Here is a 24819-nt window from a genome sequence, read left to right on the forward strand (position 1 = left end):
GGTTGGTCTCAAAGTGCGGTGAAGTGCTGCTTGACGTTATTGCTTTTAGTGTATGAAACTGAGGTTTGCACAGAAAGTCAGATGGATTAAGGACATGCCAAATATACCTCTACCCCCTTGCCAGGCCCCACAGATCACTTCCGGTAGATGGACTGGAGAAGGACAGCTGAAGTAGCTATTCCCGAGCCTGTACTTCAGGGAAACCAGTGTCTCTGTCTTTGTCCTAATTCCCATGTTACTATGTTTTTTTGATTTCTTCTTTCTTTTTATTTTTTCTTCTTTTTTTTTTTTCCTTTTTCTTTTTTTTTTTTAAGTTGCTCTTCTGGAGAGGAATTTGCTTTTAAATGCACATATTTATTGAAGTTATTTAAATTAATAAAGCTAACATGGGGAGTGCGTTACTGCAAGGAATGGAGTGCCATTGCATGCTCCATGGTTTGGAAAGATACTCAGAGCTTTATTTCACACTCTGATGATCTCAGAGCCAAGGATTCTTCCATTTATGCTTGTTTCTCCTATTTCATTGAAGCTGAAGACCAAAGTGTAGCCATCTAAGCAGTAGGGCAAGAAGGAGAAGCTGGCATGATGTTGACAACCGGAGGTCTACTAGTAACAAACTCCATCCAGTGTTTGTTTTATTCTGGTGCTAAGTTTGTTTTTTCAGCTCTGTAGCCTTGCAATACTTTTTTGCTATTTATAATATGAAAGGAGACACTTGGAATATGTTGTTTATGTAACTTCATTGCTTTTGTTTTATTGAGCTTGTAGACATTGAAGGAAGAGTTTGCTTTTGCTAGACCATCTTTCCAAATGTTCGTGACTGGTTGTGTTCTATACAGCTGCTGTGTACCATTCTGAGCTCAAGAAGGTGCTCCTCCTGAATATTCAGCAAAAATCAGTGACGTTTGATTAAGGAAATAAAAATTGCAAAATTGATTTAACCACTGAAACACATTGAGGTTTTTTGACTGTTTAAATTGGAACAGTGGACTCTCTAATACTGGTTGGAGAAAAATAGATGGCAGGAAGAAATATACTATAAAATAGCATTTTTTAAAATAGTGTAGTCTAAAAGCAGAAATTGCAGTTAATTGGAATCAGTTTAGTGGAACTACTAGGCTAAGTACAACATTAAATCTTCCAAATAATGCTTCAAAAAGTAGTGAACATGTTTATGGAATCCAGTTATTACTTGCTAATTGCTTTCTGATATGGCTTCCAAAGTAAGGTGGGTTTTTTTTGTGTGTGTAAACATATTTCAGTTTGGAAGCCCACCCTTAGCTGATGCTTTTGCATTTCAAATATTAATTTCCAATATAGAGAAGGAGAATATATTTTCTTCTTTTTTCCTAGGAATTTTGTTGTTCCTCTGAGGGTAGTCTTTCCCCCCTAATGAAGCAGTGTGTGCTAGGTATGTGCAGAAGTTGAGAACTGTGAAGTACAGTAATGTAGGTTCAGATTATTTCCACTAACAAAACATATATTTTGTTTGTCTTGTCTTTATGGCCTTCTTACCAACTATGTAGTAGAATAAAAGCTTTATTGTTGTCTTAAGTTTGGAGGTAGTCTGAATTTGGCTTAACACCTGTGATTATTTGTATATTTTGAAAAATAACAGCCTAGATTTAAGGTTATTCCTTTTTGTGCAATGCAGTCTGTTTTCTTCTGGGTTTTTTGGTCTGGGTTTTTTTTTTAGATACCATCTACCAATTAATTTTGGCATATAGATGCAAGTCTGTATGCCAGAATTGTTGTGCCTTTTATAATTTTAAATGTGAGTAGAGGGGAGAAATAATCAGAATAACTGTTCCTGGTGCGTTGGCATAAAGAGCAGTGAAGATACCGAAATTGCAGCTGTTGATCTGCTTTTTTCTTCCTTTCTTTTTCTTTTTCCTGCTATGGGGTTTAAGAAAGGAGGAAGGAGATAAAAACTCAGATAAAACTGTTTTCATTTATTCATTCAGCTAATGGAGAAGTTTGTAATTAATGGGTGAATTTGTTCAAGTTTCTTCTAGCTTGACCAGAATCGATCTTTGCCCTCAAAGTAAGTTACCTTTTTTCCTGAGATGACTTTACTCCATCTGGTTTTGTGTGGTGTGATGTGAACTGCTTGGTGTCTGGATGAACAGGAGTCTTGTCCAGAGAAATGGAGCGGAAAACACCAGCAGAGCTCCTCCTTCCTCCTTTCTATATTATCTCTCAAAAGCTCTTCTGTGCCCAAGCTGGGGAGGGCTGCTATTGACCTCAGTTAGGCACAGCCTTCACCTGCAGCATCCAAGTGGATCTCCTTAGCTGTTGCAGAGAGAGACTGCCTCTATTCAGCTGTCTTGACAAATCTAGCAGGGAAAGAGGGCTGGAATAGTTCATTTTAGTTGTCTGACTATTTTAAGGCTTTTACAACAACACCTTTCTGGGAAGGGAGAAGCTAGGAAAGTATTTCTGGCACTAGGCTAGCTGTTCCCATAGCCAACAAGGCTATGGATGGGTGAATCTGACGCAACTGCAAAAAGGCGGTGAATGGGACCATTCATTTCCAAGGAGGAAATTTGTGCATCAGGTTTATATGGAAATCGGCTTCGTGATTAAGTTAGTGGCCAAAGTGGCAAGTTGTAGCTCAGTTGTGAGACTCGCCACAGTGCTGCTAGGCAGGTGCCATCCATCTGCTCGGAAATGGTGCTGGAGCTGAGGGACAGTTGTGCTGCTGCTTGAAACGGTGATGTTCAGCTGCAGCCGCAGCATAATCACAAGAGCCCAAATACTGGGTATAGTTTTGGGGAAGTTATTGTTTTACTTAAGCTGGGTCCCTTGCTAAGCTACGTATTCTGGTTTGGATGTAGTAAAATACTGCTTTTTGCTTGCTTTTGGTAAGAGTAGGGCAAGACTGGTGTTGTCAGGCGAGGCTTTTGTGGCTGCGTTCCAATGATGGTGTACGGCCACTTCGAATATACTCCCCCCCTCTTCCTCCAGACATAGTGGAACACAAATGCTGTACTGTGTAATGGAAATTCCTTTGCTGTGCACATTGAGTAGATCTGAATTTGAAATTAGCATGTCAGTTCGTTGCTTTGCTGTGATACAAGCTTCTCTTGTTAGCCCCTCTCCTCATTTTGTGTATGTCAAACTAAAGCCACTCCTGAAGTGGCAGCTTCAGGATTAAGTAAGTGGGCATTTTGGGGCTCAATTATGGCAATTAGTGTTCAGTCATATTGCCTGTTTAAACTCAAGGGTTGACATGTTAACATTTTGCTCTAGCTTAAAGCAGGACTGTTTTTGTTCAGAGAAATGAGCGTTCGTATGTTGAGCGTTAGAATAGAAAGCTTAGTAAGCAACTGAACGTAGCGTGTTGAGAGATGCTCTTCTTCAGGTTGACTTTTTTAACCGATAACAAAGTCCTGAACCAGGGAAGGGGGGAGAATAGGAAGGAATGCATATGCATGGACTTGATGCGAGGTTATTAGAGTCATGCTTCAAGCAAGCAGTGTTGTAGCTTGCTTCTTTCCAGCAGTGCCGTGGAGGCAGCATCGCTGTGCACCCCTGCTTCTGGTGGGAGCAAAGATTTGGGTGTGAGAAAACAGCAAAGATGTTCCTCTGTAAAAGCTATTTAAACCCCGACACTGTGCAAACTCAGCAGCAGCAGAAAACTCGAGCCTGTAAAATATTTCTCTCCTACCTTATTGATATTGATGCTACTGAGTGTAAATCTATCTAGATATACGAAGCACTAGAAACAATTCAGCATTTTAAGCGTGCAGCTTGGCAGTGCCCCGTAACAGAAGTGCATGCACCAACCCTTTTGTGATGTGGATAGTGGGAAGTGAGTGGCCAAAGATGAGAGGTAAACTTAGATCTTAACTTTAAACAAATGCCTGCTAGTTTGGCTCAGTAATATTCTGTACTTGACAGTGCTGCGTGAGAAGAGATGTGACTTTAGCCTTTTGTAAATGAACGTGTTTACAAAGGAGGAAGAAAGTATCTCTTTCCTGCCAGTTGTCCTAAATCAATCTCTTAAATTTAGTTAAAGTTACAGCGTCTGTCTTTCAGCTTTTCTTCAAATGTGATTTAACAATGAACTCTCCTTTGTGGATTATTTGACATACACTTACATGTGCATTTTTAGCTTCTGCATGAGATATCCAATACTGGCTGCACTCCTCATCCTCCCTTACATACCATATACACCTGTTAACCAGTTCAGTTCGTGTCCTTAGTAATTAGATTGCTCACAGAGCATCCTTAATAAACACACATTAAAACATACATTAGAGTAGTAGAGATGTAATCCAGATACATGTGGGGGGGGGATTTTTTCCCCCCCCTTCTATGACCTAGGACGATTATACACAAGAATGTGTGCAGAAAACCTTGAAGCTGAACACTGCATTGGAGTTAATGTATATCTTAGCTTCCTTCACAACCACCCCCAGTCCTCTTTCCTCTCTGTATTAACTTGATCTTCTGTAATTTTATCTCAAGATTATATTTAGGGTCTTCTAGTAAGTTGTAGTTTTCACTTGTTTAGTGAGCAGAAGCCCTGAGACTCCTGAGCAGCACAGGTAAAGGCTGGAGCCTCAGTGTTGATTATTAAATGAGTTAATTCTTTTTTTCATGGTTGACTTGAAAATTGGAATGATTGCATTTTGATGTTTCTCCAGCAGCTTAGTTTTTTTGACTTAATCTTCCTGTCTTCACTACTATTTTTGCACTTAACTAAATGCTGAGGAAAAAAAAAAGTAATTCTAAAGGTCCCAGAGTCTGCTACTTTGAGCCCTCTTGTTTGTATTTGCAGTTGACTTTGAGGAAGATGTGGGACAGCTGTTCCACCACAGAATCACCCCAAATTTCAAGGCAGTATATCTGTGGCCTAAATCTACAGTTATCTTCAAGATAAAAAAAAGGATTGTGCATTTCGGTTCTAGGTTCAAGATTTTTAAGTCCTTTCTCTCAAAAGAGAGGAATATGAAGGTATAGTGTTTGAAACATGCATTTTATTTTTTTTTTTTGTCTAGCAGCCCTCATTAACATCAGCTACCTTACCCTAGCATCCTTTTTATTTTACAGTTCTCCCTCTAGAGATACATTAGTCATTGTTTCTGCACAGTAGCATTTTTTCCCTGCAGCAGTAATTTGATTGCAGGATTTCATTTAGTCTCCATCTAACTCTTCCCAACTTCTTCTGCCTCCAGCATGACACACAAGGTGTTCAAAACCTGTGATAAACTCTGGCCATGATTTTTTCCATTTTATTTTCTTCTGCCATCTTTGCTCCAAAGTACCAACAGAGAGCGCAGCATTCCCTCGCTTGCGACACACCTGTGTAAATGTTAAGTGTTTAAAGTTTACATCCTGTTGTTCAGGGTAAAAATCTACATGTCACTGACCACATCCATTGAAATACTACTCAAATTTTGATGTTGAGTTTTAGTCAATGACATGAGTTTGATAAAGGCAATACTAAAGGTCTATGCCAGTTGATTGCAGTAGCTGGTAAGGATTTTTGAGTGTCTTTTGGTGTTAAAACTCTTTAACCTTTTAATGCTTGATTTGTTGTCTGTCTGTCTTTTCTGATCGTGGGAGGACAAAGTGCTTTGAGATAAGAACGCGTTGGCTGATGGCAGAGGCTATGGATATTCTGGCACATGCTGTTGGAGATGACTTTCACTTGGAATAGCACTGTTCATGGGTGAAGTTTTGCTTCCGTCGCCATGTTCTACAAAAGCCTGCTCACACAAATAAAAAACTTGAGCCTTAACGAAGGGAAAGCGAAGTCCAAATAAAACGTCCTGGTGTAAACCGTGCCAGAAAAGAAACTTCCTCCCATCTATCGGAATCTGACACGGATCTTTTCATTCATCCTTTTAACTTGCCTTTAGGCATACCTCCCAGTGGTTGTTAGGCAACCATAATAATGTTGCTGAACACGCAGCCTGGCTAATTGGATTGTCCCCTTCTTGGGTTTTTTGTTCAAACAGTCTTGGTCATCTTTAATAAGGCAAGCACATGCAAGTTGCTTTGTTGGCTGGTGTGATAAACCAAGGGGCTTTCAAGAGTTCCGTGACACATCAAGGACAAAATTTTGAAATCTATGCGAGCTTTGACATTGTGCTTAGTTGAGAGCGTAAGAATTTGCCTCTGTCACTACAGAAGTCTTGCTAAATTCTGCTTTATTTCAGCACATTTCCCAGTTGTATTCAAACCAGCCTATTCTAATGAGAATTTTTGATTGAAAGGCAGTATCTACTCACATGAATGGAGCTGAGCTGCATCACAAAAATTCAAATAGACCGAGAATTTCCTGCACCTTGTAACCAGTGTCACTAGGGTAGTCTTACTAGCAAGAAGTGTGTTCAGAAAAACAGTAATGCTTTAGTACAGGACGAGATGCTGCAGAAGAAAAGACATATAAGGATGGCAAGGGTTTTGTTCTTCATTACACTCATAGGAAAAAAATGTATTTAGCGTGTTTTTCAGGAGGACCTGTTCCTCTATGCCAGCTTAACGTGAGCGATCTCTTGCAAGTGGTGTTGAACTTGAGTGTCCAGTAGTTTCCCTGGTCGTTCTGAGTACATAAACTAAAAATGCACGTCATTTGCATTTATGTAACCAAACTTACCTTGTATTAATTATTGCAAGGCAACTTGGTGTGGTTTGTGCTCCACTTATTTGTCTCATTAATTTTTTTCTTTTTTCTTACCCCATTGTAGATTCACCAAGTTGAAGAGCCTTAACCTTTCCAATAATAACTTAGGAGACTTCCCGCTGGCGGTCTGCAGTATCCCAACGCTGACTGAACTCAACGTGTCTTGCAACGCCCTCAGAAGCGTTCCAGCAGTCGTAGGAGAGATGCACAAGCAAGTACTTTCTTAAAACTTAATGTACACAGCCTGGTAATAAAGGCAACAAGCAGTTTCATGACTCTGCATGTAATCTGGGTGATTACATGTGAGAAACTTACTGAGTTTAAACTTGCTGGGTTTTGTCAGAGCAGACTGGCTTGCAGATCTGTATGGAAGCAGTTGTGAGCTGCAGATGGAGGGGAAGCACACTTTGTGTCTCGAAGCTCTTTCATTCCCCAGCGTTTGACATAAGGGTCACCTTCACGGTGAAGAAAAATCTTTAAACCTCCTTGCTTATGTGCTTCAGCCATCACACAAGTCACAATTCTGGAGATGTTTGAAGATATGATACAACTGTCTAACACAGGCTACATTTCATCGTGGCCAAGGCTTTTAATTATTTAGTCGATGTCTTCTGTAGCAGAAGTTAAAGCATTGTTCCTTAACGTTTTCCCTTCTTCTCCCCTTCTGCATATTTTATGTCACTGTAACTGCTGCAGATTTGTGTGTTTATAGGAAGGAAATGTGATTTAACAGGTCACCCGTTTTCTTCACTCTCCCTTCCCCTTCCCTGCTTTTAATAGCTTGCAGACATTTTTACTGGATGGCAACTTTCTCCAGTCCCTTCCTGCGGAATTGGAGCATATGCATCAGCTCAGCTACGTGAGTCTGTCCTTCAATGAGTTCACCGACATTCCAGGGGTGCTGGAGAAGCTGACTGCCATGGATAAGCTCTGTATGTCAGGAAACTGCATGGATACCCTGAACCTACAGGTGTTAAAAAGGATGCCTCATATTAAACATGTGGATCTAAGGTAGGTATTTGGAAAAGGGGAAGAAGAAAGGGGTCTAAATTATTGATGTTGAAACGGTTTCTCCTTGGCTGTCAGAATATCCCCCAGGTATGAATCTGTTGCATTAGTCCATTGAACCATCTTTCTGGCGATATTATGTAACTCACAGCACTTTTTGTGACCTAGCACTCTTTGAGGAAGAGATATCCATAGATCCGAAAATGAGTTTGAGGGCAAAGGAATATTTACACTGAAAGATCAAACAAAGCAGAGCCTGGGACGCTGGTGATTCCTGCAGTTCTTGTCACTGCAGTGTTAATATGATATAGATGATAGTCCCTGACCCAAAAAGCTTCTGTCTGAAATGTTACAGATTTGTGAAATGAAGAAAAACGCAGTGAAGGCGAAAAGACGAAAATAGATATTTTAATATTTCTTGATATGTTGAAAAGCCTAGTGCACCATGAGTAACGTTTTATGGATGCCCTCAGCAGAGTCTAAACAGATCCTTCTTACAAATGGCTCTGGTATAAGGTGGTTCTTTGTTCTTACAGTCTTTGAGGAAGCCAGCTTCTGCGATCAGCTAGGCAAGGCTCAGTTCAGAGCCTGGACCATGAGGTCGAAATAACGATGGAGTTTGGAACCATTTAGTTAAGCTGTTCAAGCTAAAGCCTCGTGTACCATGTCGCTGTGTAGCTGTCAGACTTTGCAGTCAGGGAAGGGCCACCATAAGTTAAGAAAACAGCTAAAACAGATGAGTGAATTCTGAAACGTTAACGGTGGGGTTAAAATATGGTCACGTGTTTGTATGTATGTTAAAAGCAAATAAATAAATAAATTGGCCTCCCAGTGGGGATGCTGTGGCTGAGCTGACCATGAGTTTCAGCGGTGCAGTTCCAGCCCTGTCTTTGTCTGCTGCATCCTTTCTGCACCGAGCAGTGGTTCTTTGTAGCCGTAGGAATAGCAAACGTCGAACGTGTTTGTAAACTGTACTTGCTGCACAGTGAAGTGCTTTGCTTCAGTGAAACCAGAAGGAAGCACTGCTTTGTAAACTGAAGACAGAAAAAGTAGGCTGTGATGTTGGAGGGGACATATTACCCATTTTTCTTTTAACTGGGAAATGTAGCTACTCTGAAAACACAACTGTTACACAGAGGGCGACTCTTGGAAAGCAAGAGCGATGACAAAACTGTAGGTATTTGCCCTCATCCTTGCTACGGAGACGTAATGAGCCTGCAGAAGTTGCTGTACTATTTTAGTGTTCTGGTCAGCGTTGGGAATTGGTAACTGAACTCTTTGGAGTGCTTTTCAGTCTCAAACATGGCTGGGGTATAGATAATCTCATTTCATCGTAACTCCTGGGGAAGTTGCCGAGTGTTGGCGGCGCCAACGCGCCGCAGTGGAGAAGCGATAAAACCCGTTCTCTGTATCTGACAGACCCGCTTGTCTTGGGTTTTTGCTTTGTTTTCTTCCAACACTCATTTTGAGGTCTCTGAGCTTGCTTGTTGTGGAACGTGGCAACACGATAGGTGAATACATGGGAATTCATAAATCTCAGTTTGGCCTTTCAGTAAGGCAAGAGACTCCAATATCTGCAGGTTACTTGCATCTGCCAGGCTTTTCCAGCGGATGCTCGGGATAGGCCAGCAGGAACTGTAGAGGTTTTGTTCTTTTCCAAACTATCAGGCACAAATAACAGCCAGATCATCTTTCATTTTTATAGAGACAGTAACAGTAATACTTACCTTCTTGCAGAGCTTTTTATCAGTAATTTTCAAAGTAGTTTAGAAAGAAGCTAGGTGTCATCATTCCTTTGTCATGATGGATAAAACAACAGAGCGGATCCATCCTGCTTTTAAAATGCCGTAACAAAGGGGAAAATATTTAAAATCAAGCTTAATCAGAACCTGGAGGCACACTAGTGTGATCCAGTGCAACTGGTGGCAGAGTGAGCCATGCTTTGTTGGCAGGAGCCTACCATGTAACTACACTTAATCTCTCTTTTTGTCTGCAAGATTGAATTCCATTAGGAGATTGGAGGCAAACGAAATAGATTTTCTGCATCATGTGACCCAACTGGATCTCAGAGACAACAAACTTGGGGAGCTGGACGCAACGGTTTTTAACAATGTTGAAGTGTTACACTGTGAAAGGAATCAACTGGTGACCCTCAAAATCAGTGGATATTTTCTCAAAGCGCTGTACGCTTCCTCGAATGGTAAGTGCGTTTTTGGGGCGGCTGTGGTGGTGTCATCTGACTTCTGGTTTCATACCTGCTTCTCTGTGGGATGCTTGTGGACTGCAGTGCACTCCAGGAGGAATCAGGAGGCTCTTGACATGACCCTTGGATAAAAGGGTTTCACATGTGGTGTCATGCTACTGGCAGTTCTGAGCTTCGGAAGTGACTTTCAAATAACAGTCGGCTACTGATTTGGAGGTCTTGAAACTGAAAATCTTGGAATTTGAGCTGAAATTCCTCGCTGTGTCAGCAAGAAGGGATCTTGAAGTTGTCAGTTCTTTGGGTTGTATTAATATGTTGCTTTACTAAAGCAAATAAGGACTTTATTGCTTCTCCCCGGAGCTGAGAAAGTTTGAGCAAGTGGCCATTTGTGAGACAAACTAAACATCTGTACCTCAAGGGGGCCTACAGGAAAGATGGGGAGAGGCTGTTCAGGAGGGCCAGTTATGATAGGACAAGGGGTAACGGTTTTAAAATAGAGGGAGGTAGGTTCAGGTTGGATATTAGGAAAAAATTTTTTACCATGAGAGTGGTAGAACACTGGAACAGGTTGCCCAGAGAGGTGGTGGATGCTCCATCCCTGGAGACGTTCAAGGCCAGGTTGGACAAGGCCCTGAGCAACCTGATCTAGTTGGAGATATCCCTGTTCCTTGCAGGGGGGTTGGACTAGATGACCTTTGAGGGTCCCTTCCAGCCCTGGCCATTCTATGATTCTATGATTCTATAAAACAATATATATTTTTGCTCCTACCTCTAGCTGCTTGCTCTGGCCAGAAAGCTCTGAAATCTATGCTGAGTAACTTCATTTGTATTCGATAATAAAAATAATGTGGCCTTTTCCAGTTGAATAACTCCTGTGTTCCATGAATAGGATTTGTTTGATCTGTCTCTGGAAGCTGCTGTTACTTAAAATATTCAGTTTTCACCACTATTTTTATTGTTTGGAGTAGATTGGTATGAAGTAAACAAAATGCAAGCTCAGAGAACTGGGGATTTGATGAGCCTGAAGTGCCTTTAAAAGGCTGTCATCTTAACGATACCCAAGCCCATGCCTTCATTAAGTATTCATGCCGGGATCTTTGTAGCTGAGAAAAGTTAACATCATCTGAGCGTGTGCTGTGCAACGCGAGCTGCGAACCCAAGTCAACCCGTATCTCCAAATCAGCTGCCTACTTGGTCTTGCTGTTCTTCCTGGCTATCCTCTTTGCACCCTCATCCCTTTTGTTTCGGTCTCCTCTTCCAAAGGAACCGTGATGCTTGTTGCACTTTCACTTGAGTGACTTTTCCGTAGGCTTAAATAAATGTCTGCTGGTTTTGCTTCAACCTTAATGCTAAGCATTAGCTACCTAAAAACCTTAGGGTATGAAATGTTAATTGAAGCACTCAAAATATAACTTTCATAGCATCTCAACTACTGCTAGTAAAGGTCAGAAGGCTGCCTGCAACCAGGAACTCCACAGGGATGCAAAGGCTTAGGTAATGTGTTGAAAAATACTCTTGAGTCTTGCCATGACCTGGAAGACTCTGGGGTATTCTGTAGCTTGCTCTTCCAGAGTGGGGTGTCTCCCTTCCCATATCCATAACATTAGTGACCAGTGGAAAAAAAAAAGTAGAGCAGTTTTGTGACTGACTATTCTGGGCAAAGGATGGCGGAGGTGAACTTACAGCTCTGGGACAAAAATGGAAAAAAGGTGATTTATCATGAAACTTTTAAAATCCTCCAGTTTCTCCTCCCTGATCAGTTACGCAGTATCTGTCGTAGCAAGCACAGCCTAATGCAGCAAATGTACTCAGGCATAATAAAGAAACAAAATTTGCTTCACAAAGGTCCAGATTTTCAGAAGATTTTTAGAGCACTAACTTGTTCTGAAGTCTTGGGGTGTTAGCTGCTCTTATGGAACAGCCATTTAGATGCAAGTCTTTATCGCCACTTTTGTTTTTGTGTTTTTCCCCTCTAGAACTTGTTCACCTTGATGTGTATCCAGTTCCTAATTGCCTGACTTACATGGATATTTCTAGGTAAGAGTGTGTTTTTTCTTGGGCCTGTAAAATATACATCAATGTGTTTTATGGAAAAATGACGTTCACTGGTGGTTTAGTGGGAGGGGGTGGGGGCAGGAATTGGAGCTTGAGATATGAGAAGACTGATTTTCAGAGTTAGAGGATGGGCTTTTTTCTACTGGCCAATTTTCCCTGTTTCCTTTTTACAGATTTACTTTTTTTATTTTTTTTTAGTGCTAAAAGCAAAACGTGCCTGTAGAGTTACAGGGAAAGAGTTTCCCTGATTTAAAGATTTCCTGTCTTATATCGATATAACAGGATGATTCAAACGTGCACCGATATGAGGCACGTGCAGAATTTCCTTTCTGGATATGTCTGTGGCACAAGCCCAACACAGGTGGCAGTTTGACAGTTTGCTCCTCAGTTTGGCAGCTCCTGCAGCTCATTGTTCTCCGCAGCCCTGGCTGCTGCAGGGGTGTCTGCACTTGCCACTTGAATGCATCCCTAAATCTCACCTTAGCAGAGGGAGGTGGGGAACAGAAAGAAATGGAAAAGGGGATGTTTTAGTCTGTTTTACAATTTAAGGACAGAAGCAGGAAAACACTTTATATGTGTGCTTAATGTCTGTCTTGTTTAAGGAATTGCTCATCTGCATGTTGAAGTGATGATCTTATTCATTAAAAAGCCTACTTAAACCACTCTTAAGCTGTTGAGGGTGATGTAACAATTAGAGAGTTAACCTGGGTGAGTGGCCATCAACTTCAGAGCTGGATCAGCCATGAGTTACTGTCTTTGCACACCTAAGTGTAACAGCAGGTGTGACTAAATAAGTGAAAAGCATTCTTTGTAAAGCTGTGTTCTCCGTTTAGCTGTAAATGAATTGGTGCAGAATGCATGATTTTGATCAGAAAACTCTTTTTGTGCCTCAGTTCAGTGATGGCACTGTAATTAAATAGGCAGGGTGTCTTTAGCTTCTTGGCTGGCTTGGAATTTGGGAAATCCATTTGTGATTCTAAGGAGATATCTGAGATATTTAAGGATCAGAGAGGTTGGGTCACGGGCGAGTATTTTGGTTAAAGGCTATTGCATGAATAAACTAGAGGATACAAGTACATGAATGAGCACGAGGATTGATAAGGTGCTATTCCTGAACTTCACGTCTGCGAGTGCCTGGATATTATTGGATGCCCATTTTTGTGTCTGTGTATGCTAACTGAAGTAGTGATTATGTGAATGCACACGCACACAATCTCCCTTGGGTACTTTGTGCTGCTAATTTTTGTCTTTAAGGCAGGATACGTGGGTGCCCCACTGTGCCCAGCTGCATGTTTGCAGTGCAACATTTGGAAAAACTTACCTCTAAGAACTTAATTTTTAGAAGGGTTAGTTTCTGTGAAGATAAATGCAAGAAAAACAAAACGCTTGACGTCAAAGATATGCACGAAAAAGGTTTTGCTCTATTCAGTGAGATCGCTCAAGAGTGGTAGAGTGGGCTTCAGGATTGAATTTAGGGGGGTCAAAGAGGTGTGTTTCATCTGTGTATGATGTGAGTATCTTCTGAGGAGCATCTCACAAATTTTCTTCTCCATGGAGAGACTTCTTCGCCCTCAATATTCTGATACTCTTAATACTTCTTCCTCAATAATTTGGAAGCAGATTTTTCCATTTTCTTAGTGGCTGCACATGTAGGGAGACACTAATGCTGTTAGCTTTCGTGCCCCCTCACTCAGGACCTCGCTGTACTGGTAGTGCCCTTAGAGAAGGAGAGGTGATACGATCTCATAGGAAACACACTATGTAGCAGATTTATTTCCTGCAGGTATCTGTATCTCTCTTGAGGCTGTATTCTTAATAGCTTTTACATCTCGATTATCATTTAGTTATACCTCTTTGTGTTCTGCATTCATAGAAATCACCTGGAAAACCTGCCTGAGTGGGTATGTGACAGCAGGAAGCTGGAGGTGTTGGATGTTGGCCACAATCAGATACGTGAGCTGCCTGCCCGGTGAGTCTTGCAGACCAGTTGCACAATGTGGAACAGGATAAGCAATTCAGAAATAATTGCTGATTCAGTGTTTAGCTTGTTCCAGTGACTGGCAGGCCCGTTTTATCTTTTGTTTGATTTTATTTTTACCTTGTGGGGTGTCATCATGCCTCAAGCTTCCACCCAGCCTTTCTTCTTTTACTTTCATGCAGAGAAAGCAGTGCCTTTGAACTCCAGGTGGAAGTTTTGAAGCTGTTCGTGTGGCTGTTCAGGCAGGAAAGCCCTTCATTTTTAATACTGAATATGAAATATTTACAGCCATAACTTTGCATACCAATTTAGAGATCCAGAACTTGTAACTTAGTTTCAGTGGTGCCTAGAGACTCCAGTTCACAGCCTTGTTTGAGTGAAAAAAGGTTGAGAGGAAAAGGTAAAGCCTCATCAAGCAAGCAAACTCCTGCAAGAGGAGCAATCACCTTCACTGCAAAGATGTTCTCTTTTCCAGGAGTCTAAACTTAAAGTTGATAAATACAAATAATAGGAAAGCAAGTGAACAGGAAGAAAAATAGGAGTTGAGTTCAAATAATGAATGGCTCTTACTAGTTTTTTTTTCTGGAGAGATGTTCCAGGTAAGTGTGCTGGTCAGGTGCTGGTATTGAGAACTTTTAAGAGACAAGAAGAGAGCTGTTATTTTTGGCTACTCTGAGGAAGTACATAAAAAGTAGGGAGAACATATTAGGCACAAAGGGTGAAATTGTGTGGGGACGTGCAGATCCATTGAAGATTGTAGACAGCTAGTGTATGATGAGCTATGAAACATTTTTCTTATGGAGCTGTACAGCACAGAAAAGCATCAGAAACCGAAACGAATAGTTTTGTCTGGGTCAGATGAGTGTGCCATATGGTGCAAACTGGCAGTTTTAGTGTCAGAAAAGGGAAGAGAATAGATTTCAGAAGTGTGGGCAGAAAAGGGCATGAGGAGATTTACCAAGCAAGCTAACGGGCTAACACGCAGACCATTAATCCCTCTGTTTTTTCACACAAAGTGAAACTGCACCTACTCAGAAGGTGGGGGAGCAAAAAGTTCATTTGCCTTTCATTTGCACTTCATAACAGCAAGGACTATCAAGGCATACCGGATATCTTTGGGAGATTAATGATTAGCTGAAATTAGGTACAGTCAACATCTCACTTGTCTCTCCTGCCATCTTATCATTAACTCCAGGAAATAGCTGATCTTTGAAAGCTCTTCTTTGTAGTCTGTGTCTAGATAGCTTAGCTCCTAATAAGTCAGCTCAGTTTTAAGGCTTGGTTCAAAACACAGGCTTTGAACATCTGTTAAACTTTAGGGAAATTTGGGTCTGCATTCAAATCCAAACGACTCGAGCGTGTAGACCTACTGTGCAAGTATCAGGTAAATACTAAAATACTAGTGCCCAGCAAGGGTGTTCATGTGCACTGCTGTGTGCTTTCCCTTCTGCGTACAATAGTGCTCCAAAAACCTGTGAAGCCAGTGAGCAGGACTCTCCTAGGAGGATGCTTGCAACTGTAATCACAAATGTTCAAACCTTGACGGACCAGCAGTTTCTTGGAAGGCTGAAGGTTGCACCTAATCTTAGATAAACGACGGTGTTATGTGCATTTTCGTCTTGAAACAGAAAAACGATCCTTGAAGACAAAGAGTTGAAGCAGCTGAGATAGAAGACTGTGTACTAATATTTGTCTCGATTAAAGAAAATAGGTACAGTGTACACTGGGCTGTAATGCAACCATTTCTGCTTTAAAAGTACTGAAAAATAACAAAAAGGGTGCTTAGTCTTAGCTATGCAGGACAAATTCATTGTCATAAAACTGACGTTGCCAAAGATTCCCTGAAGAAAATGGAAATACTTCAATTAAGAGTTGCCAGAATGACCTTGCTGCCACCAGCAAACAGATGTCTGTATGTATTTTTGTTCCTTTTTGTCCATTTTTGTAAAAGATCTATTGGTATTTAACATTGTGTTCTCTCGAACCGTTGCTTACTAAAGGAATGGGCTGAATGCTTTCACCAAGCATTCTTTCTTCTTCTTTCACCAAGAAGGTGCTGATGCTGAGCAATGTGCTTGTCCTTAGAACTTTTTGATCCCATCAAAATTTCCAGTGGGAGTTGGACAAGCAGGAAAGCAGCCTATAGGGAATAGTAGTCTCAGCATCCTGGTTTCCCACCCAGCTTGAGAACTAGGTGTCTCAGGCTCATCAGGAGCTTGCTTAGTTAAATGCTGGTGGTTCAATATCTCTTCAGGCAGCCCAGTTCCTTTGATGCTTGTGTAACTTGGAAAATAAGAGAAAACAAATGAACAACAAAAAAAAAAAAAACCCAAAGACTCACTCAGTTCTTCTGAATTATTTATAAAATATATTTTCATGGAAAAGCTAATTGCCAAGGTTTTTGCCATGATTTGAACTTTTTTATTTTAAGGTGGCACTGCCCTCACCCATTAAAAACAAACAAACAAAAAACCAAACCTGAAGTGATACATTTATTTTGGAGACATTGTCAACCAATTCTGTTTTTTTCCTGTAATGTTTGGTGTTGATGATACCGGCCAGTCTTGATTAGGAAAGGAAATAGAATAGAAAGGCAAATCCATAACTGCGAGAGATTTTCCCATAAAAGTGGAGTGAAACTGAAATGGTTAAATGACGAAAACATAATAGATATGCTTATCACTGTGTGGTGAGTCTTTTCACTCTCTGAGCCTTCTGGAATGGCACGGTTGGCTGTTGGCTTGTATCCATGGTCAGAATGCCGGCGATCCAGCCCACTGAGATAACCGTTAACGCTGGCGCGCAGATACGGAGCGTGGCTATATCTGTCCAGGGGAAAATGCTCAGCATACTTCCTGGATTATTTTGGCACAATAACCTGATGACCTGACGTGTTGTGAGGAAGGGGCAGGGAGGCTTTTCGTGTGTATTTGGGTCATTGTAACAGAGGGAAGAAGATTTTTGCTTTAATGCTGAGTAATTTGAGAGTCTTTGATTGGAACAGGTCAGCACGAGGCACAGGCTCGCCAGATTAAACAGTGCGGTAGCGGGAATGTAAGACGGGTGGCAGATGAAGAATAATCTTTTTTTTTTTTCTTAATTTGCTGAAAATGATTCCTGTTCGAAATCGAGAGTTGCTCCATTTTTGAGGGCTTTAGGTGCAAATTTTAAACTCCTCACTACATTGTTTATACTGCAAATTTTAGCTTTACCACTTGATCAAAACAGCTCTTCTTGTCTCTTTACATTGCCCTCTTCTCCCTCTTCCCTTCTCCCCCAGCCCCCCAAAAAAATGCAGCAGGAGGATGGGACCCCAGGTCATCTATCGCTTGTAAAAGCTCAAGAAAGTAAAGCCGATTAGATAAATTTCATTCGCTGTAGTACTGGAAAGGAGGCTTTATGGGAGTCTGGTATTAACAGAAAAGGAAAAGCAGGAGGGGGGCTGGAATTGCATTGGATTATGAGTCAGCACATGATGAATAGAGCACTATGAAGCTTATGGGGTGACTGGTGATTTCACCCACACTTCTGAAGTTCTTCCGCTAGCTAAGGGGATCCCACATGTGCAGCCGTGTGCAGCCTTGGTTAGCAATTACCTCCTTCTCTGTCGTGCTTCTATGTTCATGTTTTATACAGTGCAATAAGATAACCCTTTCTCACTGCTTTCACTCCTGAATCATCCTTAAACCTCCTTCCCTGTCTCTGAACAACCTTTTCAAGAAGTTGGTGGAGAGTGGGAAGACATTCTTGGATCTGTGCGTAATTAATACCGTGTCTGCTAATCAGTTGGCTGAATCACTTTCTTGTAATGAACTGTGATGTCGCACCTCAATTCTCAAAGCAACTCTTTAGATTTTTCTCATTTTTGATGTTTTTTTTTGTTTCTCCAAGGTTGTTTTACAATAGTAGCTTGCGTAAGCTGCTGGCAGGACATAACATGTTAGGAAGGCTACCAGATCGGCTCGAGCGGATGCAAGTGGAGGTCCTGGACGTGCAACACAACCAGCTCCTTGAACTGCCATCTAACCTGCTTTTGAAAGCAGACAGGTAAATATAAAGAAATTTGATCTTGGCTGGCGTGTGAGGAACCTTGCTTTGTGTGTTACTTCCTAGCTGAAAGGGTAATCTGAGGTTTCCCTGATTTGAAAATTGCCAAGCCTTGTGTGGTAAGAACAGATGTCTGCCCAACTCACCAAAACACATTCTTTTTATTCTGGTTTTGTTACCTTATATGGTTGCTTCTTTTTCCCCACCAAGCTCCTGCTGAACACCTACTTCTTGAAAAATCTAGCTGTAAAGTGAAGCGTGTGCTATTTTCTACTACATACACTGAGAGGGGTTAGTGGCAGTTTCTTTAAATACACATTTCTTAGGCTTGTTTGATGGAGTGTGAAATCTTTTTTTTTTCCCTTCAGTCAGAGGCTAGAACTTATTTAGACCTGTCAAACAAAACAAAATCTGTGCATAAGGCTGTCAGAATAACTTAGTTATTCCCCTGTCCTTGCTTTGTGAATTTTTTTTTTTATGCTTTTCAAATGTTTGTCACTAATTTAGCTGGTGTCACCACTTGATCTGCTTTCTGGATTCTTGTTTTTATGCTGCTATTTCTTTAGTCTCAGAGTTTTCATAATCTTTTTCCCTGTAAAGTGGCTGTGACTGAAATATGGGAGGTAGGTGTCATAGCCTGGGGATGGTGGGTGGGCTTGCCCCACTTGGTGTCAGCATTCCTTGCCCCTCTGTGCTTCCACATGTAGTCATGGGGTTCCTGAGTGCTCAACCCGTGCATCATTTAATGGACAGCAAGACTGTTTGCCATGGGGTTTCATTTCTGATTCTAGCTGCGACAAAAGGAACGCCTAGCTCCTGGGTTTCTTGAGAGGTGGAGAAGCAAAAGTCGTGGTGATCTCCCTGTCACAGCTCCTCACCTAATTAAGAGCATCACAAAACCCCTACTTTTATACTGCTGTTCATTCTGTCATGAACCTCTGGTTGCGTTTCCTGGGATTCACAGCGTTGGGAGTTGGAGAATTAGGTTGTTGGTTGAGATGGTTTCTAAATAAACTCTCGACTTACTATCATTTAGGTTAAAAATTGTCTTTCAAAAGGTGAACTTTACTAGGACAGGGGTTTGGTTCTGGAAACCAGTATAACATTTCAGCCTTGGTTTGCTTTAAAGAACCTTTAAAATAATTTTTGTACTTTGATTTTTTTTTTAACAATACTATTGCATGTTTGTCCACGTTCAAGCCTGTGTAGGAGACTACCTTTGGAATAAATTGTTTATTAGCAAAGCTGTTCCTGATAGTAATTTACTGTTTCAGCTGAGACTTTACATAAAAGTGCAGTCAAAGCATTGAAACTTAGAAATGTTACTACTGTAATAATTGCGATTATCTGGCACGTTTCTGTTTAAAAATGGTGAAATTCATAGCCTGTCCACGTGGCAAGGATGTTTCTCATAAGCAACTGTTATTGTCTTGTGGAGGACTTATCAAACTGTTGTACATTAGAGATTCTATGAACTTCAGAAATAAAACCTTGTAAAAAGCCTTTTTTACAGGAGGTTGCATAATTAAGTCAAAAAAAAAAAGCGATTTACAGTTCCCCAGTTGAAATTCCTATCTATTCACTTGGAAAGGAAAGAAAGCTTTAAGGAAGTTTCAGAAAGCTACTGGCATCTTTGAAAGCAGAGAGAAATAATTTTGTAAAATTTCTATAAAAACCAGGTTGTAGGTCTAGGCTGTAGATTAGTGCAGTTTTGGCAGTAAGAGAGAACCTGAGGGTTTTTTTACTGCAACTCATCTTTTTATATTGAGCTACAAAACTGTAGACAGCTTTTCTCTTTTTTGTGTGTTTTTTCTTCTTTTTCATGTTTTTTTCTTTTGTTTTGTTTTTTTTTGGGGGATGCCAAAATGAACAAGTACTGGCTAAACCAGGATTGGGGGCAGATTTCCAGAAGTCTGCTAAAAGTGTGCTGAGAAGAGGCAGAATTAAAAATATATAAGGGTTTTCCCCCATGTTCCCTACCCCTGTAGTGGTTTAGATGACTTGGCTTTCAAATGGTGTGTCCATGCTGGTGCTCCTATGACTGCTGCAAAAGTGATAACTGTGAAGGAAAAGAGCAGATTGTGCAATATCTGAATTTTAAGTTTGGAATTTCCTACAGGAAATTTTATTTTTGTTTTCAGATGTTTGCATCTGTCAGCAGCTGTCAACAGAAATGGGTCTGGGCCAGGGAAAGGTGTTCGGGGGTTTTGTTTGTTTTGTTTCAGAAAGGTAAATGCTTCTCTTTTCCAAGCATTCCCTGGGAAGCACAATCTGTGCTGCCAGACGTGCCAAGAGAACTGGGTTCCCTGAGTGCTCTGCCATGGTCTGTACCCAGCGTGTAGTGTTGGACAAATCACTTTACCTTACAGAACCTTCATCTCTCCATAAAATGGCTCACCTTTTGCAGCCTTGAAAAGATGAGCTGATTTTTTTGGAAAGGTACACAGGTCTGTGCAGGTGACATGGTATCTTGTCTGGATATGAAGTCTCGTGCTGTGAATTATAAACGCTTTCTCCTTCTCAATCCTGAATATTTGACAAAGTGGGTGTGAAGTGCCTTGGGCGAACTTCAGCACAAGTACTGGTGGGCTTTGATATCTAGAACATCTGAGGAAGGGGGGGAAATCAGTGCACTGGTGCACAGAGAGAGGATATCACTTTCACAAAAAAAAAGCTGAAAAAACCTCTGTTCTCTTCGCAGAAACATCATCAAGCTTTACTTTTCTGCCTTAATCCTTCAACAACCAATGAAAAGGTGCCATTCTCTGCTGAAGAGTGTAATTTAGGGGTATTTTGTTGGTCTGCTTTTTAAGTAATTTTCTATTTTAAACTGTTACTTGAGGAGAAATTGAGGACTAGCCTAGGAAACGTGTCTCTGACCAAGACAGAACTCGGTTCTGTTTATTGCACTCAAAGTATGCACATCTTGATCGTGTTAGCAAGGATTTCTCTTGCAGGGTGGGGATTTTCTTGGCAAGATGAGCACCACAGAGGCAGCCAGATAATCTCTTCATTTCTCATTACCAGATGCTGCAAAAACAGAGAATTCATGCAAGAGCTGTGGCTGATGGGGAGAACTCCCAAACTGAGTCCTGAACCTTTTTTCGTGCACCTGCTTTCCTCCAGCCTTTCATTTCTATCCACTGCTTCGTCTGCTGTGGTGCCTTTCCCACGCTGTCTGGTTCTCTTACAGACTTTGCCACCTGCCTTGACCAGTTTGCAGCAAACTACTGTTTAATGGCATGAAAACTGTTGTACAAAATGCTCTTTGGATAAGACGAGTGAGCATTCACCATCTTTAGCTGAGTGTGGTAGGAGAGCAGTGGCAGTGGTCGGAGGGGTTTAAAAATGGAGAGACAGGGGTGGAGGGCAAGGGTTTGCCTCTTGCCTAAGCTTCCTTTCTGGTTTTTATGAATTTTTTCAGTCTTAACCCTTAAAACAGCCATTGGACTACTGAAAGCAGCTGTGTGGTGAAGATGTGCAGCTGTGATGTGCACAGCTTAAACCTTGGGCTTTGTGTTGTAGTGTCTGGCAGTGGCCAGCTGTGGTGGCTAAGCCAGTGTCAGCTATTCTGAGCCCATCTAGGCTGTCGTCACCACCGATTCCCTGGCAGTGTTCAAGGCCAGGTTGGATGAGGCTTTGGGCAACCTGGTGTAGTGGAGGGTGTCCCTGCCCATGGCAGGGGGGTTGGAACTAGATGATCTTTGAGGTCCCTTCCAACTCTGACCATTCTATGATTCTTGTTTTCGGCTTTGTTCAGCTGTTCTTCTCTGTTTTGATTTTCTGTTTGATTGGATTTGATTTGATTTAATTCATTTTGGATGTTTTTGCTTGTTTATTTGTTTGTTTTTTTCTGGAGATCAGGAAGGTGACCCAGTTAAACTTGCTCTTGTTTGGTATTTGCCATTTCCACCCACATTCCCCATTTCCGCTTCTTTTTGATGCAAGGATTCAGTCCTGTCGTGGATGCAGGAGAAGCGAGGGAGGAAACAAAGTCAAATGAATGCAAAGAGCTATTTGAGTGTTTGATGCACATGCTCTCGTTGTAAAAATGCTTAGCTGCATTTGTTTCCTTGCTGGTAGGTTAGGGTTTGCAAGCAGGTATATTAGAAACTGGGGTAATCCCAGTTAAAGAAACAGCTAAAGATAGGTTAGAAAGTAAGAGAAGGGGATTCACTTGAATGTTTCTGTCCTTTATTTTTGTTTGTTTGTTTTAAGGAGAAATACCCTCTTTTGCCCAGGCTGGCAAAACTGCCTTGATTTTTTATTTTATGTTTCCTCCTTCTTTTTCCCCCTAGACATGCTTAGCTTACAGGGTTCTTCCTCACACACCTGCTGCTACAATCATAAATTATTTTAGGATTAGGCGATGAGAAATTGAGGGCATGTCTCTGCAGAAGGGACTGGAGAAGAAATTTTGTATTTTGATTGCTCTGTGCTGATGGAGATCTTGGGGCACAGGCCAAACTGGAGATCTTGATTCTCTGCATATTCTCTTTTTGCAGCTGCAGTATTCTGCCCAACTCTTATCGGTACTTTCAAGCTAAGCACAGTGGTTTTGATTTGCTGCAGCTTCACCATTAGATGCAGTTGTTGGAACCATTGGAACACAGCATGTCTGTGTTGCTCCATTTAATGTTGAGTGTTTCTAAGTTTCTTGGAGGACTTACCTTTTTCAGTGGTGGCTGTCTTACCAGCAAGCCAGGTTTGCCAAGCCACCTCAGAAAATGATGAGGAATGGGGAGATGCTGTATTCTCACAATTGGCTATATTCAACTTTCATGTATGCTAGAGGCAGGCATTGGTGTTAAAAAATTTCAAACCTCATGCAGTTTTTTTGGTAGAAGGTTTTCTTCATCTGCAGGACGTCCGAATTGAGGTCAAAACCCTCGGTTTAAATAGGGAATGCACATAACTGCATGTTAGGTCTGTTTTGTTGAATTAGATCCATGTCCTTGATTCTAGCCTATTCTTTGGGACATTCTTTTTTTTCTCTTTTGTCTCTTGGAGAAGTTAAATCCAGCAAGGGATTGTACTTTAATACCCCATAAAACCAAAAGTGACTTATTCCGGCCAGAGATCAATGTTTATATTATTAGCCCAGAGGAGAATTTGCACCTTGTCAAAGCTGAAGAATTCTGGCATCTCCTTGCCAGCACCTTTTGTTTCTTTCTTAATCTGGGACACTCTTCTAGTACTTGTTAATCCGTGTGCTCCTCACTGTGTTACGCTCTGGTATGTGCGCAGGCTGCTGAATTCAGGTTTTTGTAGTGATGCTGTACTTTTTTCACGAGCTTGTGGTATAGTGTGTGGGTGGAATTGGAAAGGGAAACAATTAATTTTGGACTGAGCGTTAATACTTGACATTCTGCTTCCATCTGATAAGCAGTATGAGTGGGATATCTTCAAGGAACATGAATCAGTTTAAGTCCATACACAAGAGAGATGGGAACAGTTGTGCCCAAGTAAATTTCCACTCCTCTGGAGGGCATTTGTAAGATGTGCCTTCTAAGGTAGCAGCTGGCACGTTGCACGAGAATGAAGAAATAGGAGTAGAAATAACCTGGAGGAGGAGTTCTGTGTTAAATCAGCATGAAGGAAAACCTGATGGGCAAGTACAGATATTTTAATTTTTTTTTGGACATAAGATTATAGCGCAGAATTGACAAAACTTTGGCAGTAGCAATCTGCTGGTTCGTTCTGTTCTCTGCCCAGAGAATGGTGTGTCTTTTTTTAAAAAAAAAAAATAAAAAATTAAATCCAGAGACTATCTTGAAAGAGTAATTGTTTGAGAATGTTTTTACCGTTTTTAATGTAACTGCTGGTCAAAAGGAACATGTAAATAAGCAGCGTACTCTTTTCTAAAAAGTTAATTTAATTCTAATGATGTCAGCTACAGACAGAGATCAGCGTGTGACTATCCTGAACCCAACTGCTGAGTGCTGCTCCGTTACTCAGTGAGTTGTTACGTGTGGGGTAGGTGAGATACCCTGCTTGCTACCACAGGGGTCCTGTTTTAGACTGTTGGCAAGATTTTGCTAGCCACCTAAACCTCGTTCACATCAAGGCACTAAACTGTAGGTCAGGGTGCTGGGGATTTAGTTCCAATGTTGTCGAATTGCTCTCTGGAAGATTGGGCAAAAGGGTGAGGGCGGGTGTGCTACAGAGCGACAGGGTGGTTCTCTACTTTCCCCACTGGAAAATATATGCATCAAAACTTGTTTTTGGCAGGAATGTGCAGATTCCAGCCACTTTTAAGACCAGTGAGGTCCAGCCGCTTTTAAGACCAGTGAGGGAACAGCTTGAAATTTCTTGTTGTATGCCACCAACTTTGAAAGCTTATTAAAAACAGAAGAGCTTTTTGTTTGGTTCGTTTTTCTTTTGAATTTAAAATTGCTTCAGTAGAGTAGACTGTATTAATTTCAGCTTTATCAGAGCAAGGTACCTTTTCTTACTTGGAGCTTTCAGCTGTGTTTTGGGCTAGCTGTACTTGAGCAAACTTATGTTCTTCTGAACTTGACAGCCATAGGATGCTCCCTAGGTTATCTGTTTGCCTCTGTTTGGTTATTTAGAGAAGGTACCTCTGAAACACTCCAGTTTATTCTGCTGCAGCTTGCAAGAACATAAGGAAAATAGATTCCTCTTCAGGGCAGCAGAACATGCCCTTTCTTGGGGAATGTTTTGCTGCCACCTCCTCATCTCCATCGTATTGCTTTGAAAATTCACTTTCCCCAGTAGCCTTGAACCTTTTTATTGCTTAAGCCTTTCCAGGCAGAGCTGAAGATGACCGTTCTGTACTATGAGTGGTGCAAAAGATATTGTGGCTTTAATGTTAATCAAAATGCCTTTTTTTGTGGAGAGAGAGAAGGCTCTCACACATATTAGGTTGAA

The 24819-nt window shown here is 41.3% G+C and overlaps 1 protein-coding gene across 1 annotated transcript in view; it reads left to right on the forward strand.

Annotated features, from left to right (window-relative positions):
* The window catches only part of PHLPP1 (PH domain and leucine rich repeat protein phosphatase 1), a 146386-nt gene that overhangs the window by 102584 nt on the left and 18983 nt on the right, over positions 1 to 24819 (forward strand). Inside the window, exons 5-10 of the mRNA XM_086608960.1 lie at positions 6702 to 6848; positions 7418 to 7648; positions 9643 to 9845; positions 11825 to 11885; positions 13777 to 13872; positions 17773 to 17928. Of these exons, the coding sequence (XP_086465086.1) occupies positions 6702 to 6848; positions 7418 to 7648; positions 9643 to 9845; positions 11825 to 11885; positions 13777 to 13872; positions 17773 to 17928 (894 nt within the window). The remainder of the gene's footprint in view (positions 1 to 6701; positions 6849 to 7417; positions 7649 to 9642; positions 9846 to 11824; positions 11886 to 13776; positions 13873 to 17772; positions 17929 to 24819) is intronic.

The sequence above is a fragment of the Tauraco erythrolophus genome, chromosome 3 (assembly GCF_009769465.1).
Source record: "Tauraco erythrolophus isolate bTauEry1 chromosome 3, bTauEry1.pri, whole genome shotgun sequence".
Classification (NCBI taxonomy): domain Eukaryota; kingdom Metazoa; phylum Chordata; class Aves; order Musophagiformes; family Musophagidae; genus Tauraco; species Tauraco erythrolophus.